The sequence below is a fragment of the Gobio gobio genome (genome assembly GCF_949357685.1).
Source record: "Gobio gobio genome assembly, chromosome: 1".
Classification (NCBI taxonomy): Eukaryota; Metazoa; Chordata; class Actinopteri; order Cypriniformes; family Gobionidae; genus Gobio; species Gobio gobio.
Window position 1 is genome coordinate 65,776,624 of NC_137097.1, and position 19,433 is coordinate 65,796,056.

Sequence of the window (19,433 nt, forward strand, 5' to 3'; positions counted from 1 at the left end):
TCAAGAACCAATTCTACTTGATATAGATTCAGTAGAGTAGAGAAAACAACAGTGGCTTCAGAATTCATGTTTGAGGTATGAGCGTCTCATTTATGTCGTGCTCTGAGTTTTGCTGTGCAAGCCCCGGCAGAGAAAGGGTTAATGAAAGTCACGTGCGAGAAATCCCAGAGGTCCTGGTGTCAATAATTCAGAAGCATCTGTATCATTTTACAAGCCAATGCTTTGAAACACACAACTAGCGTCTTATTGTGACAGGAAGTTTCAGGAATGCTTTGTGCCGCATCTGCCGCTCTCCCGAGTGATGTCCCATACTTATCCCACACATCTCCGTGTTCAAGCCAGGAACAGAAACCTCCGGACGCGGAGTGACAGGAAGAAGGCGTAACGCTAGAGAGAGCCGAGGGGTGTGACAGTGGAAATACTCGAACGCTTTTATTTGTGGCCCAGAATCATAATGCCGAACGGAGGTATTGAGAATTAGAGTGGAAGTGTCGGGAACAGAGAAATGCTTGTTCTTCCCACCAGTCCCAAACTCCTCTCCGTTCCCTCACTAACAGTAGTTGTTCTCTCAGAGGTCAGCTGTGTTGAGTTGGTGGGACAGACGTGTGTGTGCTCCTGAATTCAGTGGAATAAAGTGTTCCTGTTCGTCTGTAGGACATTATTGTGCTTGACCCTATAAAGCTACTGTATCATATTTGATATGATTATGATCAAAACATACACAATCTACAATAAGCCTTCTGTCATCTGATTGATAGTTTATAGTTTATACTTTTTAAGCAAGTAAAAGGCCTTTTAGTATCATTCTAAGTCTGTTCCCCGTCCGACACATGATCATTGGTTTTATGAAGTAGAATAACTTGGTAATATTTCAAGATGAACACTTACTGGACTGAAGCAACTTAAGTTTACTTGATTATCCATACCGAAAAATCATGTTAAAATGTGTTATCAAATACGATACGTTGCTCAATCATCATTGTATTGCATTATATATTTTGCCCGCCACAATAAAAACTACAGGGCTTTGTGTATCTAAAGCCTCCTGGGACCTAGGAGTAGACTTCTGTCCACCGTAGTGGACGTTATATTTTAGTGAATTTCTCTGACATCATAACATGTCACATCTCTCAGTCTGGATGTCCTGTAAAGAGCACATTCGGGGCTTTACAGAAATGCCCAATGTTTGGAGGTTTCACCAGGACAACAGCTTCTTCTTGGTCTTTAAAAGCGGCTGACATTAATGTTTAGCACTCTATTTTGTAATTATAAATTAAATCAGATTAATTTTCAAATTGTTTGTTATAAATCAACATCTCAGGAAAATGTTCTAATCAAAATATGACTTTCTGTTACAAAACACGGCATTGATTTCATAAATGTCCACTGTAGAGACGCCAGGACTTAAATCACGTTTATCAGGCATTTTGGAGATGCAACAAGTGAATAGGGAAAGAAATTACATATCAATATTCCTATGAAATATTAGATATTATTATGAAAATGTTGCCTATTATTCCTCCCATTATTACACTTCTTTTGTCATTACATGTTGCTCCAAGGACACATTAATATGCAAATTAGATGCAGTGTATAGATACATTGTATTGAATGGGAAAATCCAAGTATGCCCATTTTACCCACATATCGCATAAAGTAAAATGGTATATCAATGCATTCCGTTATATCTTTCATAACATAGTTCAGAATCATCTTTAAACAAGGTTTGAAATTTAAGATTAATTGGTGAATTAAAAATAAATCCCATTGTTTTTGGCTATACATGCAATTTCATGTCATTTTATTTTTTAAACAACTCAGTCTTGGTGTCAACTACAGAAGGCATATCATAACATATGAATAAAATATAATTTTTCAAAAATATGCTCTAATGCTCTACATTGTCTTATGCTCTAAACAATGTAATGACATGGAAAAAATACTAAATTCAATTGGGAGATATTTATATATATATATATTATGTATATTGATGTATACAATTGTGACACACAAAAATGATAATTAATTACATATTGATGTTGATATATTATATTAACATTAAAGTTGTAATATATTTTTCTGACTATTAATTCATATGTCATGCTTTACAGGGTTAATATTCCTATACAAGAGACCTTAAACCTTTATATTTCCACAAAATACCTATAGTTTCCCTAGAATATAAAAAATGATAGTGCAAGGCACTTAAAAAGCATTTATTTTTGTTTTGCTTTCCACAGATGGACACTAATTTAGTCAGACGCACACTCCTTTTGGGGTGACAAAAGTACATCTTATCTGAACACCCGTCTGTCTCGAGTTTATATAAGCATCATCTAAGCATCATATTCATACGTGTCAGTATGGGAAATGCTGTAATCTGTTCTTCCTTCGAACAATGTGCCTTTGAGGGTCTGCAGTCAGTGAGATCAGCTTACACACGCCTGTCAGTCAAATAACAAACAGACAGTGACAACATCAACCGCTCATCTGGACGTTGACCTTCCAAGCTCTTAAAGGGGTCATGAACTGGCTTTTTTTATACTGTTGTCTGAGGTCAACTTATGACGTTCGCGTGGTTTTTACATTCAAAAACATCCTAATGAATAAGTAATAGGCTATTTAGGTATTTAGCTATTTATCTGCCTTGGTTTTGAGGCTCTCTGAAAAACGCTCGGTTTTTATGGGCGTGACGAACTGAAGACTTGGAAGTAAACGGCCACGGCTAGGATTGGATGATATTTGCATATTATAATGAGCTTCAACCCCCCCTCAGTACATGAGGGAATTGTTTTGAAAGCGTGCGGGTAAACACTCACAGGGCTCGCAAAATGTCTTTATCAAACAAACACAATGATTCTCATCCACCCGCGATATATTGGAATGTTATTTTTGTATTACTTGGCCCACCCGATTGGTGGATATAACCGCGAACCGTACACACAAATGCGCGCGCCCTTCAAATTTCAAGTCAAGAGCACATCAAGAAAGGAATGCTATTTCACTATTTAAGATAGCCCGTCGGCAGGCCGGGCTTACATTTTGGTAGCCCGTCTGAAAAACACATAGCCCCGGGACGTTGGACTTTGCGAGCCCTGGCCAATAAGGTTACAAATCTGAGTCTGATCACGAATGAACCAATAACACCTCAAATAAAGGATTCTCCTGCCTGACAGCGTGCTAAGGCATGTTTCTAAGACGTTTGCGTGGTTTTTACATTCAGAAACATCATAATGAATAAGTAATAGGTTATTTTCTGCCCTGGTTTTGAGCCTCTCACAAGAAACGCTCTGTTTTTATGGGCGTGCCGCTGAAGACTTGGAAGTAAACGCCCACGGCTAGGATTGGATAAGCGAATGAAGGTTATGTGGTATGTTTATTGCTTACAAGTTCGACATGGTTTAGCTCATGTCAGGCACAAGTCGGTGGGCGGGGCTACAGAATCAGTCGTTGTTCTTCTTCTGTTGAGGGGGCGGTTTAGCATACGATGACGTCAAGGGTCGACATATTCTGAGTGTTTTCTGGGCCTGGTGTCAATAAAAGCTTTTCTTTGACTAACGAGGAAGTTTTCAGCTACGAAATCTACAGGATATTCTTATATCACGATTAACTTTTATATATCAAAGTCTCAAAGGAAAGTTGATTTCTCAATTCATCACCCCTTTAAAACTTTGTTTTTGATTAGTACAGTAAAAACTGTCATTTGCAAGCATATTGAAATAGGAATAATCATATTGTTTTAAAGGTTAAAATTTACTTTTTTTATTCGATAGATAATAATGTAATATAATAGCTCTAATAATATTATAATATATTAAAACTCTTACTGAATTGATTAAATTCTTTTTTTGACTTGAGTAAAGCATGACTGACATATGCGTGAATTTAAAATAATATACTACATTTTATACTTAAATCTAAATATGAAATGTATTGCATTAAATAATGCAGTAGCATAAACATAAAATGTGTGTGTGTGTATATAAAATATGTATATGTATATAGATAGTTTTTACTGTGCAGAAATGTTCTGTTCTTTTAATGGACATTTGGTGAGTGAATAGTACTTCTGTAACACTTTTTTCCAGCAGTGTTTGTTTGTGTTTTTGCTGTCACACTTAAGGAAATGGCATAATGGATCGTACATTCCTGTTCTTAATGGACTTGCCTAATGGATCTTGGCCTTTGACCTTCACTGTCATTACTGCCTGTTTTGAATTCCCATTAAAAAAACACCTTGTATGAAGTTTACTTATTTTTTATTCAAAAGAGTGATTTTTTTTCTCCCCTTACTGTTAAATAGAGCAAACTTCTTTTGACATATAAACTAGGACATTTCCCTTTCGGTTTGGTCAGACGCTGACTTTTATCTGCTTTGAGTCTGAATTTTTAACCTCCATATTAATCTGAATAAACAGAGTTTTACATTTAACATTAATAGTCATCCTGGGTTCCTCTGCAATGGCATGTTTCATCGTGACTTTAACAGACACATCAAACTCTTACAAACAGATTCTCACATTATATGAAGCGTTCGTTCGGTTTGCCTGTTCAAAATGTGCTGCCACGATTGGTGGGTGGTTGCCATGCGGTTGCTAATATGTTCCACCAACAAGTTATGAGCAGAAATGTAATGGTTAAGTTTAGATGTTTTTTTCAGATGGCAATTCACACAGTACATCCAGCATCTTTCTGTTCTTCTGATGACCTTGGTTTCAGTTTTCCAGGCACTACATTGTCAAACAACGGCCTTCATGGCATTGTTGTGTATTTTTTTCCACTCTCCCTCTTGGATGAATAGCAGATTTCCCAGAATTCTTGTTATTGGTCGGTCGTACCACATTTGTAACCCTCTATTGCACATTTTTATGAGGAAAACTCAAAATAGTTGAATTCTTTGTGAATTAACCCTGTATTTACAATATAACACATTAGGTTTTTTTCCATTTTTGACACCAGTAATGTTTTTTTTTCTAAGGCACGTTTATAAAAGCTACTTAAATGCCCTGATTAAACTAACTTAATCTAAACCCTGTCTGTGAAACCGGGCCTAACGGTCTCTATTTCTCCTGTCACAGGAGGTTCAACCTTCACCAGAGTCCTCGACAAGGGATCCATCTGAGCTTCTACCGAGAATGTGTTACCTGGTTCGGTCCGAGGCGGGATACGGCTTTAATCTCCACAGCGAGAAGTCCAAACCGGGTCAGTACATACGGGCTCTGGACCCCGGCTCGCCCGCTGACCGCGCCGGACTCAAACCGCAGGACAGACTCATAGAGGTGAGACAGGAATGATTCTGCTGAAACAAATCAAAGCCTTTTATCTCAAGCAGTTCTTAAGATATTTCCTTCTATAATATACACACGTGCATCGATATACACCATTATATGATGCCAGATATACACCCACGCTTTCTAAATTCACTTCTACATTCACACTCGCACACAGACCAACCATCACATTCAGATGCATGTGGGCGGCATGTGATATGATGACTCGCACAAAATATTTCTGTTCTTGAGAGACTGAGTCAAGCAAAATAACATAGTGTGTTGAACTTACATTTGAGATCTATCAGTAGAGCTAAAACATCCTTTATTGTCTCAGAAATGAATGCAGTGTTCTTACAAGCTCCATTAACTCGTGATGGATTTAGTGCTGATTAAACACATTAGCTACATCTAATCATTTCAATGTGCAAATTATGAATCATTATGAAATAATAACGTGCTAGTTTGTATTTCAGAAAAACCTTAATATACTATAAAGGTACATCTCATACTGATGAAAATAAGAAAAACAATGCTCATTGGTTTACAGACATTTCTCTTGTTATTGCACTCATAAATAGGTGAACCTTATTATATTATTTTAGCAACAAAATGCCTCAAGATAATGCTGCAAAATAATTGTACATGTTTTATTATAATATTTGCATGACATTTGAGCACATGTGAAAAAAAAAATATAGGTATATAAAGAGGGTTTAAATTAAAATCAGGATAATTGTGTTTATAATATAATTTAAATTATATACTTAATATATGTATATTTTTTATATTTAATATCATATATTTTGGTGTGTGTGTGTGTGTGTATACATGTGTGCGTATACATGTATGTATACACACACGCACATATTATATATTAACAAACTTTTATGTTAGATTTGACATATATATATATATACATACACTATATTGCCAAAAGTTTTGGGATGCCTACCTTTACCTCTACATGAATTTAATGGGATGCCATTGAAGTGATAGTTCACCCAAAAATGAAAATTCTTTCATTTATTACTCACCCTCATGCTGTTCCAAACCCGTAAGACCTCTATTTCATCTTCGGGAACACAAATTATGATATTTTTGATGAAATCCGAGAGCTCTCTGACCCCTCCATACAGCAATTTATTTAACTTAATCGACCTTGCTTTGTGCACTGGTGCGCAGTCATGTTGGAACAGGAAGGGGCCATCCCCAAACTGTTCCCACAAAGTTGGGAGCATGAAATTGTCCAAAATGTCTTGGTGTGCTGAAGCATTAAGAGTTACTTTCACTGGAACTAAGGGGTCAGGCCCAACCCCTGAAAAACAACCCCACACCATAATCCCCCCTCCACCAAACTTTACACTTGGCACAATGCAGTCAGGCAAGTACCGTTCTCCTGGCAACCGCCAAACCCAGAGAACATGTCTCCACTGCTCTAGAGTCCAGTGGTGGCGCGCTTTACCCCACTGCATCTGACGCGTTGCATTGCTTGTGGTGATGTAAGGTTTGGATGAGCTGCTCGGCCATGGAAACCCATTCCATGAAGCTCTACACACTGTTCTTGAGCTAATCTGAAGGCCACATGAAGTTTGGAGGTCTGTAGCTATTGACTCTGCAGAAAGTTGGTGACTTCTGTGCACCTCAGCATGCGCTGACCCCGCTCTGTGATTTTACGTGGCCTACCACTTCGTGGTTGAGTTGCTGTTGTTCCCAATTGCTTCCGCTTTGTTATAATACCACTAACAGTTGAGCGTGGAATATTTAGTAGTGAGGAAATTTCCATTCTTTCACTAATGTTTGTAGAAGCGTCTGCATGCCCAGTGCTTGATTTTATACACCTGTGGCCATGGAAGTGACTGGAACGCCTGGGGCACGTTCAAAGCTCAAACCGGTGCGCAACGTTTTGCTATGGTTTCCGGTTGAACGTCATGTTTCCTGGAAACGGTGTGCAACGGGTTTGAGATGCGTTTTATCTCGTTTGGTGGGTGTGTCAAATATGTCAGTCCAATCAGCGGCATATATATATAATCAACATGATGTATTTATTTATATATTTAGCTTCATTGCAAGGCAAGTTAATTTATATACCAAATTTCATATATGGTAATTGCTTGACATAAAGTGAGAAAGAAAATACAAGCTATTAAAAAAGTAAGAACTAGAAATAAAATGATTTAAATTAGAATTGATTACCAGGAGATAAAAAAGTTAAATAAATTGGATTGGGATGTTGTCATTTATTCTGGACGGCAAGGGCAGTGATTGCATGTATTTTGCAGTATCAAACACGTATTTATATTGATTTCATCAGGCTCCGAAAATTCCTCAAAAAGAACACAAAGATTGGCCTTCTCAGCTGCCGTAGCTGCAGCTCTTGCGTCAACAGAACAGGGTGTTCAACGCTGCACTGTTTCCGTTTAAAACACGGTTTGCAACGTTTTGTCGGGGCTGAACGCAGCCCTGAATTCAATGATTTGGAGGGGTGTCCCAATACTTTGGCCAATATAAGCTGCGTCTCATTTCAAAGGCAGTGTCCTTCGGAGGTCACATTTGAAGGCTGCACACATCATCGAGGCGGCCTAATTTAAGAAAAGTAACCATTATATTGCAAAGTAAGAAAGAAATTACAGTATTTTACACCTCACAAGGAATAACAGTCAAATTTATTATGGTTAATTTTCTTAAATAAGACATCATTGATGCAGCCGTCAAATGCAACCTCCGGAGGACACAATCATTACTGAAAGAAAAAAAGAATAATATTCAGATGCATTACACTATAAATTGCGGATTTGACACCGAAAATTGTTCAGACAAACTTTCTCCCCCGTTTTTCTCTCCATCTTGCAGTTGTTTCCACCCTCAGTAAAAGAGTGGGAGTCCTGCCCCCTTCAGTTTTCAGAAGCGTACCTCTCTGTGCTTCTCTCAGGACACTGATACCTGAAACCCACACGGCTGCCGCTGCGGCCACAGCAACACACATTAATATTTGATGGTGTTCAGTTGAATAAAGCACACGGTCCATCTGTCCTCAGGACAAACACTCAGATTAAATCACCTTCAGCAGAAGGAGAGCGTGCTCGCGGGCGGCTCTCGTGCCCTTGTTTTCGTTTTGATTGATTTGGTTGTAATTTCGGTAAAATGTCTTCACCGTCTCTCCTCTGTTCGACTTGTTGGACACCTAATTCTACCACAAAACATGTTGCTAAGCAACCAATGGCAGGGCACTATAAGGTAAAAATGAGTGAACAGGTTTATCATGGGATAAATAAAGCTTTTACATATGATTAAAGTCAATGAAGATTCACCTCAGAATAATCTATTAATTAAAATATGTTTTTATAGTTCATAACTCTAACTCTTCTCTCTTTTAAGAGAGTAAAAATAATGCACCACAATATTACCATTAAAATGTATCATAGAAAATGATATCTAGCTTTTCCATACCATGATGAAGTACTTTTTTACATTTAAATAATTTGCTCATAAATATGCTAGTCAAATATTACATGAAATCAATCATAGAAAAGTAACATGATTGTACAATGCGTTTTGTTTATTTATCATTTCTTTATTTAAAATAATTGATACATAGTTAAAATATAAATTACAAAAACACACATACGTGTGTGTGTGTGTGTGTGTATATATATATAAATTATAAATATAAATGCGTGTTTGCGTATATATAATTGATACATAGTTAAAATATAAATTACAAAAACATACATACGTGTGTGTGTATATATATAAATTATAAATATAAATGCGTGTTTGTGTATATATAATTGATACATAGTTAAAATATAAATTACAAAAACATACATACGTGTGTGTGTATATATATAAATTATAAATATAAATGCGTGTTTGCGTATATATAATTGATACATAGTTAAAATATAAATTACAAAAACATACATACGTGTGTGTGTATATATATAAATTATAAATATAAATGCGTGTTTGTGTATATATAATTGATACATAGTTAAAGGTCCCATTCCGCATGATCCCATTGTTCAAACTTTAGTTAGTGTGTAATGTTGCTGTTAGAGCATAAATAATACCTGTAAAATTATAAAGCTCAAAGTTCAATGCCAAGCGAGATATTTTATTTAACAGAAGTTCCCTTTCAAAGCCTACAGCGAACGGCCGGCTTGGACTACATCCTGGTACTTCCTTCTTTAATTACGTCAGTAGAGCAGTAGAACAGACTAACCTCCGCCCACAAAGAAACGCGAAAAAGGGGGCGCGGTCTTGTTGCTGTCCCACGTGGAGAAGCGGACGTGTCGCGTGGAGAAAAGGAACTGTTGCGTTGAGTGTGTTTATCGCCATGTCATCGAGACGCTGTTATTTTCATCCAGGAGTCAAATCACCTTTGTTTGGCTTTCCCAGGGACGCTGTAGAGATTATTGAACGCATACATCTCTCCGTTAAGAGGCGTGACCTTTCCAACATGCGCTAAGCTGCTGTCGAATCACAACACGGTAAGCGCTTGCACAATCAGAACTCGTTACGTGTTTCTGAAGGAGGGACTTCATAGAAAGAGGAAATCACCAGCCGTTTTTAGGACCGTGTAAACAGCGGTACACAGATAAGTACATTGTATGCAAAATTCCGGGTTTTTTTACACGCGAAACATGAACACATGTTATATTGCACACTGTAAACACAATCAAAGCTTCAAAAAAACACGAAGAACGGGACCTTTAAAATATAAATTACAAAAACATACGTGTGTGTGTGTGTGTGTGTGTGTGTGTGTGTGTATGTGTATATATATATATATATAAATAAATAAAAGTTTGTGTTTACATAATATATGTGTGTGTGCTCTGTTAATTATTATTTATATATTAATACACACACAAGCATGTATATATTTAAGAAAAAAATATTATTTTTATATATAAAACATTTATATTTATATATATTATAGATTATATAAATGTATATACATGCAAATATTTCTTAAATATGTACATGAATGTGTGCGTATTTATATATAAATAATAATTAACAGAGTACACACACATATATTATTTAAACACAAACTTTTATTTTGGATGCGATTAATCACGATTAATCTTTTGACAGCCCTAATATATATAAGTTTGTAATATATATATATATATATATATATATATATATATATATATATATATATATATATATATATATATATATATATATATATATATATATATATATTACATACATAATACATACACACACATATAGTTCACATACAAACTTTTATGTCAGATGCGATTAATCGCAACTGACATAAAAGTTTGTAAATATATTATTTAAGTGTTTATTCGATTTAACAGCACTTATATATATATATATATATATATGTGTGTGTGTGTGTGTGTTTGTGTGTGTGTGTGTGTATATCTATATTATATGTTATTTTTTATTTATGACTGTAAACTCATGAGAAAAACCATATGTATATGCTGTATACATACATTAAATTCACCATATAAACTCAATTTAAAAGTGGTTTTTGGAGATGTTACCATGGTAATTCCATAGTTTTTGGGTAATACCATGAAACTAATATCATTGTATTGTTTGAAATTCTTTAGAGTACCAAATAAATATCATTGTATATGAAAATGGTAAATTATATGGTAAAAAAAAAACATTAATATAATGTTTTTGTACAAAACCATTTCTTGCTGTTCTGTTTTAAAATAATAACTCTTGCTGTACATTAACTCTGTGCAGGTGAATGGAGTGAACATTGAAAACATGAGACATGCTGAGGTTGTGGCCTTCATCAAGAACGGCGGTAATGAGACGCGTTTACTAGTGGTGGATCCAGATACAGATGAGCATTTCAAAAAGATGGGCATCACCCCAACCAGCATCCACGTCAAAGGTACAGTTAAAGACTTACTGACGAAAGTTCACCCAGAAATTACAATTCATGCGCTGCAATGTCAACGGAAAGTGTTTGTGTAGCGCGTCTCACAATACACACGGTTTCAAAGCAGCTTAAAAATCGTGATGTTGATGTTTATGATATTTTAATATCTCATTCATGCCTTATCAGATCAGAGCTGGGCCATAATATAGTTTACATTTGGCAAGTATACAAACAATCAAGCCATTGAGATTTGCTATTTACTACATATTGCTTTAAGTGAGTATTCTATATGTGGATATTATAAAGTTGGACATACTTAAATATCAAACTTTTTATAAATTACGTTCTGCAACAAAATAAAAAAGTTTGTTTTTGGTGGATAATATAGTTGTTTTGATGATATAACAATCAAGCAGTTGAGATTTGCTATATACATACCATACAACCAATAAATATTATATATACGTTATTGTTAGGAAAGTTTGGATTTTTTAAATATTTTGAGGTGTTTCTTATGCTCACCAAGACTGCGTTTATTTGCTCAATACAGTAAAAACTAATATTATTTGAAATATTATTAAAATAATTTAAAATAACAATTTTCTAATGTAATAGGTTTTATAATGCATTGTATTCCTGTGAATCAAAGCTGTATTTTCAGCATCATTACTCCAGTCTTCAGTGTCACATGATCCTCCAGAAATCACTCTGATATGATGATTTGATGATAAAACATTATTAATAATGGTTCTTCTTCTTATTCAGTTTGTATGTGCAGCCTTCATTTCCTCTTCCTGGGATTTGAGGGGGAGTTTGATGGGGGGGGGTTTTCTTCTTCGTTTAGAAACAGACAGATGTTCAGTTTCCTCTCAAGGCTCTACAGAGGTTGTACCTCTGAACACGCATCAAACCCTTGGCTGGACACCATTCTGGAAACTCAAGTTCTGAGTGTTAGCCAGCAGTCCAGCTTCCGACATGTGGCTCAGATTAAAGTCAAATTGAGTCGAACACTTTAAACAGGCTATTGACATCTCTTGGATAATTGTTATTTGGCAGGATCCTGATTCGGCCCACTATAAGGTTGTTCTTTTCCAGCCACCGTTTTCACCATATCATTTTCATGCATTTCATCCTGGATCAGTAAATCCTCAGCGTCAGGTCTTTGAGCATCAGGTGACCCAGTTTAGCCTGAACAGGCCGCAAATCCTGTCTTCTCAGGGAGCCTGTCATCACAGCATCTTTCTCCTTTATGCACAACATATACTCACACGTATGTTTATGGCTGATTTTCTGTCCAACATCAGCCACAATGTTGATCTCATTACATGAACAGTGATCTGAGCATTGGTTCTTCTTCAGATTTTGACGAGTCCATAACGAATGGCTCCTCAAGCCCACATGTGAACGGGACGTCTTCACGATCCACATACTCAGAAGGCAGCAGTCAGGACACAAACATACAGGTGACCATTTTCTTCATCTTAATTTCTATTTTACGTCTATTCTATTACAATATATACACTCACCTAAAGGATTATTAGGAACACCTGTTCAATTTCTCATTAATGCAATTATCTAATCAACCAATCACATGGCAGTTGCTTCAATGCATTTAGGGGTGTGGTCCTGGTCAAGACAATCTCCTGAACTCCAAACTGAATGTCAGAATGGGAAAGAAAGGTGATTTAAGCAATTTTGAGCGTGGCATGGTTGTTGGTGCCAGACGGGCCGGTCTGAGTATTTCACAATCTGCTCAGTTACTGGGATTTTCACGCACAACCATTTCTAGGGTTTACAAAGAATGGTGTGAAAAGGGAAAAACATCCAGTATGCGGCAGTCCTGTGGGCGAAAATGCCTTGTTGATGCTAGAGGTCAGAGGAGAATGGGCCGACTGATTTAAGCTGATAGAAGAGCAACTTTGACTGAAATAACCACTCGTTACAACCGAGGTATGCAGCAAAGCATTTGAGAAGCCACAACACGCATAACCTTGAGGCGGATGGGCTACAACAGCAGAAGACCCCACCGGGTACCACTCATCTCCACTACAAATAGGAAAAAGAGGCTACAATTTGCACAAGCTCACCAAAATTGGACAGTTGAAGACTGGAAAAATGTTGCCTGGTCTGATGAGTCTCGATTTCTGTTGAGACATTCAGATGGTAGAGTCAGAATTTGGCGTAAACAGAATGAGAACATGGATCCATCATGCCTTGTTACCACTGTGCAGGCTGGTGGTGGTGGTGTAATGGTGTGGGGGATGTTTTCTTGGCACACTTTAGGCCCCTTAGTGCCAATTGGGCAACGTTTAAATGCCACGGCCTACCTGAGCATTGTTTCTGACCATGTCCATCCCTTTATGACCACCATGTCCCCATCCTCTGATGGCTACTTCCAGCAGGATAATGCACCATGTCACAAAGCTCGAATCATTTCAAATTGGTTTCTTGAACATGACAATGAGTTCACTGAACTAAAATGGCCCCCACAGTCACCAGATCTCAACCCAATAGAGCATCTTTGGGATGTGGTGGAACAGGAGCTTCGTGCCCTGGATGTGCATCCCACAAATCTCCATCAACTACAAGATGCTATCCTATCAATATGGGCCAACATTTCTAAAGAATGCTTTCAGCACCTTGTTGAATCAATGCCACGTAGAATTAAGGCAGTTCTGAAGGCGAAAGGGGGTCAAACACAGTATTAGTATAGTGTTCCTAATAATCCTTTAGGTGAGTGTATACATGTGTGTGTGTGTGTGTGTGTGTGTGTGTGTGTGTGTATATATTATTTGCATTTTATGGCTTTTTGAAGCTGTCTCCATGTGTTATGTGTGTATTTATGCATTGTAGTTCTCGAGGGAAAGCAGCAGCCATCTTCTCGACCCGTTTGAAGAAATAGGTCTGTGTTTGAGCCCCACGGCGGCGGAGGCTAAAGAGAAAGCTCACGCCAAGCGTGCCAGAAAGAGAGCGCCCCAGATGGACTGGAACAAGAAGCACGAGATTTTTAGCAATTTCTGAATCTTCTTCCCAGACCCCAGAGACGTGTGTTGCATTCAACGCCCCGGACACAACGTGACTGCTTTTGATGAAAAAAATAAAGAGGCACCTATTTTTGTAGAAAATGAAAACTTGAACCATAAAAAGTTGGAAAAACTCACCCGGAGGGGATAATGTAAGTTACACAATAGGATTTCCTGTCTTGTAAATGCCTATGAAAGTCAGCCGAGGGGGCATAGAGAGATTTCTACGTCATTTCGTCTACACTTCTGCGTCATTTTCGTCTACACTTCTACACACAGGTACCAAAAGCCAAACGACACCGCATATGGACCCCCACAGCACATCAGTCTGTGAACTCGACGGAACAAAATCATCTCATCCCATTTAGAAAAACCAAATTAATGAAGCTCATTTCATTTCGTAGCCTACGTGTTTTATGTGAATCACCAGTGAATGAGAATTTGTACTTTTGCCAAAGACACACAACCTATCAGCTGAAGTCTTATGCTTTTGGATCGTTTTAAAGGGACGTACCACTGTTGGAAATCAAGGAGAACGTGTCTTGGAGTGACTAAGATTCTTAAAAGGAAGAAAAAAACTGGAGTGACCCAGAAAGAGGAATGTGAATTGCACATCTCTTCTTCCCCATCAGAGGGCGCCGTTAATGCACTCTTGGTCGTTATGAAAGAAGTGGGAATATAGCAGGACATGGTCCACCACCAGAGGGAGCTTCATAACACACGCTTCTGTCTTTGACTGCAAGAGAGTTGAAACTTTTGCATTGAACAAGTGCGAAGTTGCAGGATATGCCACATTCCTCGTCAACTGGTGCATTCTGGGACATGGATGGATACTGACCTACTGACAGACAGATGGCACGCAAGGAACCGAATGGGTTCGGGAAGAAAAGCAAATCTAAAGTAATAAACCTAACGTACGTCTTATCTGCACATAGTTTGAGGAACAGATGTGACAGTATTGATGCTGTGAAGGTCACTGAACTTTACACATTACAGTGACTCAAACTCATCTCACACATGGCTGATTTGGGATATAAGATTCACACCTTTATTTTGGTACAGTTAATAATGCAGACAATCATAAAAGCTTTTAAGAAAGCGCTATATGCATTTACTGCACACATATTGTGATTTATATAGCATCATCGGCATTACTATTATTCATCTTAATAATTCATGATACATTCCATGTGTGCAATTTAGTATTAATGTAGTTAAGTAGCTTCTGTTCTGTTTTTCTTTTCTGTTGCTCCCCTATGCCGCCATTGAGCACTAATGGGAAATCATTTCCTATCAGAAATATTCATATTAGTATTATTTTTTTCAATAAAGTGTGACAATCACATTGCGAATAAGACTGTTGTGGTCATTTAACTGCATTTATCAGCAGGAAGCGCCACTGAGCAAAGCTAAGCAAAATATTTTACGATTTGTTTATTGTCAATTCACAAAGATGCTTTGTAGATTTGGACACTTCTGTTTGCAAATATAATATTTTTCTTTACATTTGCTCCAACAGCAAAAGAAAGAAAAAAACTGTGACCCACGACTTTCCAAAAGAAGGGAAAAGATAGAGAGATTTCAAATTTGCCATCACTCCCTCAGCAGCATTTACTGAAACTAATGTAATACAACACACTATATATAACATTATTAATGTGCATTACATTAATTAATGAAAACTTTTGCGATGTTGATAACCGTGGAAACACCATCACAGTCTGTGAAAAGAGTCCGCTGACCATGCAGATGCCGATAATCACAAAATGGCCAAATATCAGCCAAAATCTATCAGTTTATCACAAATATTTCAGAATATACAGTCGTATTTAACCCTCTGGTGCTCTTCGGTCAAAAGGAAAATTTTCTGTTTTGAAATTGTAAAAATCACAGATTTATCAGAATGATATGAAACTTTTCTAGCATTAGGTATGTAAACACACAAAAAAAATTGGGGTCATGATTCGAGCATGTTAATTGGTCGTAAAAAAAAAAAGTAGCGTTCATTGTCTTCGGTCATAAATGACCGACCATAGGAAATGAATGGGCAATCGGCAAAAACACAAAAATTCTCAGAATATTTGTGTGTACAATGTACAAATCGGCCACGATGCTGAAAAAAAGTACACAGCAGTAAAGGGGTGACACTCGAAAACATCAAGAGTGTGATATTGACACATCCACTCACACACACGCACACTTGTATATACACACACACACCTATGAAAAACTGAACCTATGAACCACATTTTGAATCACAGCTTCATCAGAATGATATGAAACTTGGTGACTTTTCTATTATTAGGTATGTCAACACACACAAAAATTGAGGGCATGATTGAGCATGCTAAGTGGTCGTAGTAAAATACTCCCACTTGTGCTCTTCGGTCAAAAATGACCACCATAGGAAATGAATGGGAAATCTGCAAAAACACAAATTCACAGAAAAAAATCTATATTTCTAACAAAACAAAAAAATATCTAAAACTTTATAGTAAATAGTCTGAGATTTTTTTAATATATATTCAAATCCATCAAAAAAAACAAAACATTAAATGTGTTCAAAAGAGAACTAGGGAATGGTCAAGCCTCTCCAGAGAGACCTTTAGTGATTACACACATGCTTGCATGATTTCTTAAATCATTCCAAAAGAGGGCGCTAATCTGCCTTCAACAAAAGTATTTTGAAGGCCTAGTCTCTATTTTAACCTGAAATACTGCAATAATAATAAAAATAAAATGGCAGAAATAGACCATGATTATTGCATAAATCTAAAAAAATACCATCAAATCATCTCAAAATACAAAATTAAAAAGAAAAAATATTATTGAAGAAAAATAAATTGCATTGGTTTTACTGGGGTGGAGGAAGTTTAATTTTTAGGTGTCCGGGAAGACAACCAATGCAACCCCTAAACGAAGAGCACCAGAGGGTTAAAACAAAATGTGTTATGGACAGTAAATTGGGTCACAACTCTTGGTCTGACTTAATATCACTAAAATAACTTCAATCAAATTTTGGCATGGTTTTATTAATACCTTCCTTTAGGCTACTGAACCAAAAATGTTTCATATAAAGTCATTCTTGCAGTTATTTTACAAGTATATTGAGAAATATGCCAATACACCTAATGTTCCTACAAAAACAATGGATATATCATCAGCAATGTACCGTATGTTTCTCTGTGTCTAAACTCATTTTCTCAACGCTTTTTAAAGATCGTTGACTGAGATGGATCGAGTGATGCGTGTGCATGGAAAGCTTGCTGCCATGATGCTATAAAGCCGTCGCTAAGGTGTTCTGTTGTTTTGTTGTGTCGCCGGGGTGTTGTCTGGGGTTGCTAGGTGGTTACTTTTCAAAAGAGCCCACCTCTAAACCTCTATATTTCCCCCTAATTCAACCTAAAAACTGGCTGCCGTACATTTTAAGTACAATCAAGTCGGCTGTACTCATTTTTCGTTTAATCTTGCTTGGTTGAATCTTGAAAAAATGAAGTTGAAATTGGTTCAATTATTTGTATGTGTTAAAGTAATGGAAAAACATTGTTGTCATGGCTTATTATTCATATTTTTTACAGTTCCAACCCACAATTATGAGCATTAGTAATAGTGATGCTGCTATAACACCACAAGTGAAATAATCAACAATGATTCACATGTGCTTTGCAGATTACATTAGTCTTTTTGCTCTCATCATATGTCCAACAAGCACTCCTCCATTCACACGCTCAGTGCAAGCAAACCTGTTCAGCCACAGCCCATGATTACACCGATGACACTCTACGAGCTATAAATGATATTTGAGCGGATGGTTCAGTCTTTAGATTGGAGACAGGAGTGTCTGTTTGCACTGAAGATGCGCTTCAGAAACCTGAGCAATATAATCCTATACTGTATAAGACGGATGAAAATCACAGTGGCCTTCGCAGACAGTCTGATCAAATGTCACTTATACCCTTACAAAAGGGTACAACGTTTTTGAACAATGCACCTTTTTGTTGTTCTTTTTAAATTTACCATGCAATAAAAAGACGTTCAACTCGCCCGTTACAAATCAGCGCTTGTGCTTAACCAGGATTTTATGTCTTTTGCTGAACAAAATAAATGCCTCATAATCCCGGAAAGCACTTTAGAATGGCGCAGAAAGTTGTAAAGTCTGTGTAACCAGAAGAACCTGCGGCAAGAACCGTAAAAAAGCAGTTTACTGTCATTCTTTTCTAGCAGTGTAATGCATCGCAGGAACTGGAGGGTTTGCCTGCACTATAGAGCAGCGAAAAATAACTCATTTTCATAAGAAACCTTCATATCTTAGCTCAATTTGTTTGGACGCATGCACTACAGTAAACCCAAAGAGTATTTAGAAAGTGAAGTCGCACTTAAAAATGTCTGTTGTTGGTAAAAAAACTGGTATTTTTTAGTTGGTGTATGAAGTCACGCAGGTGTAGCTCATCATCACATTAATATGGGCATAATATAGTAATGCTTTACAACCACAAAATGTCCATATACCTCTTTTATTTAATTTTTAACTATTATTATTTTAAATGCTTTGCATGAAAAGTGTCATGGTATCTTTCGTTTACAATTAAAATAATATAATTATAAAATATATATTTGTTTAAATATATCATTAATTCAAATAATTAAAGTGAATATTTTGGTTAAATAATTAAAATAATTTATTTCAATATTTAAAATAAGCCTTAATTTTTTAAATAAAAAATAATAATAATATTTTAGAGAAGAAACCAAAAGCATATATACGTGTGTACGTGTGTGTGTGTGTGTGTGTGTGTGTGTGTGTACGTGTGTGTGTGTGTGTGTGTGTGTGTGTGTGTGTGTGTGTGTGTGTGTGTGTGTGTGTGTGTGTGTGTGTACGTGTGTACGTGTGTGTGTGTGTGTGTGTGTGTATGCACACTGCCTGGTCCAACAAAAAAAAAGTGTCTGTTTGGATTTAAATAGGCAAATGCTTAAGAGTCAGTGATTGGATCATTATTGCAGTGATAATTATGCATGTTATATGTTTGGAAACAGTTCTACTATAATCTTGCATTAATGAAAATAACACACATTTATTTCCATCAATTTTTGGTCAAGATCTTGTATTGACCATGCAAGAGTCCAGCACTCCGTAAAGTCTCCTGCAGCACATCCCAAAGACTTTCAATGAATTTAAAGCATTAGTTCACTTCAAAATGAACATTTCCTGATAACTTACTCACCCCCATCTCATCCAAGATGTTCATGCCTTTCTTT

The 19,433-nt window shown here is 36.7% G+C and overlaps 1 protein-coding gene across 1 annotated transcript in view; it reads left to right on the forward strand.

Annotated features, from left to right (window-relative positions):
* LOC307138105 (Na(+)/H(+) exchange regulatory cofactor NHE-RF2) overlaps positions 1-15,527 on the forward strand; it is a 40,636-nt gene extending 25,109 nt beyond the window's left edge. Inside the window, exons 3-6 of the mRNA XM_079836249.1 lie at positions 5,079-5,279; positions 11,013-11,166; positions 12,514-12,617; positions 14,008-15,527. Coding sequence (XP_079692375.1) covers positions 5,079-5,279; positions 11,013-11,166; positions 12,514-12,617; positions 14,008-14,175 — 627 coding nt within the window. The 3' untranslated portion in view covers positions 14,176-15,527. The remainder of the gene's footprint in view (positions 1-5,078; positions 5,280-11,012; positions 11,167-12,513; positions 12,618-14,007) is intronic.
* The last annotated feature ends 3,906 nt before the right edge of the window (positions 15,528-19,433 follow it).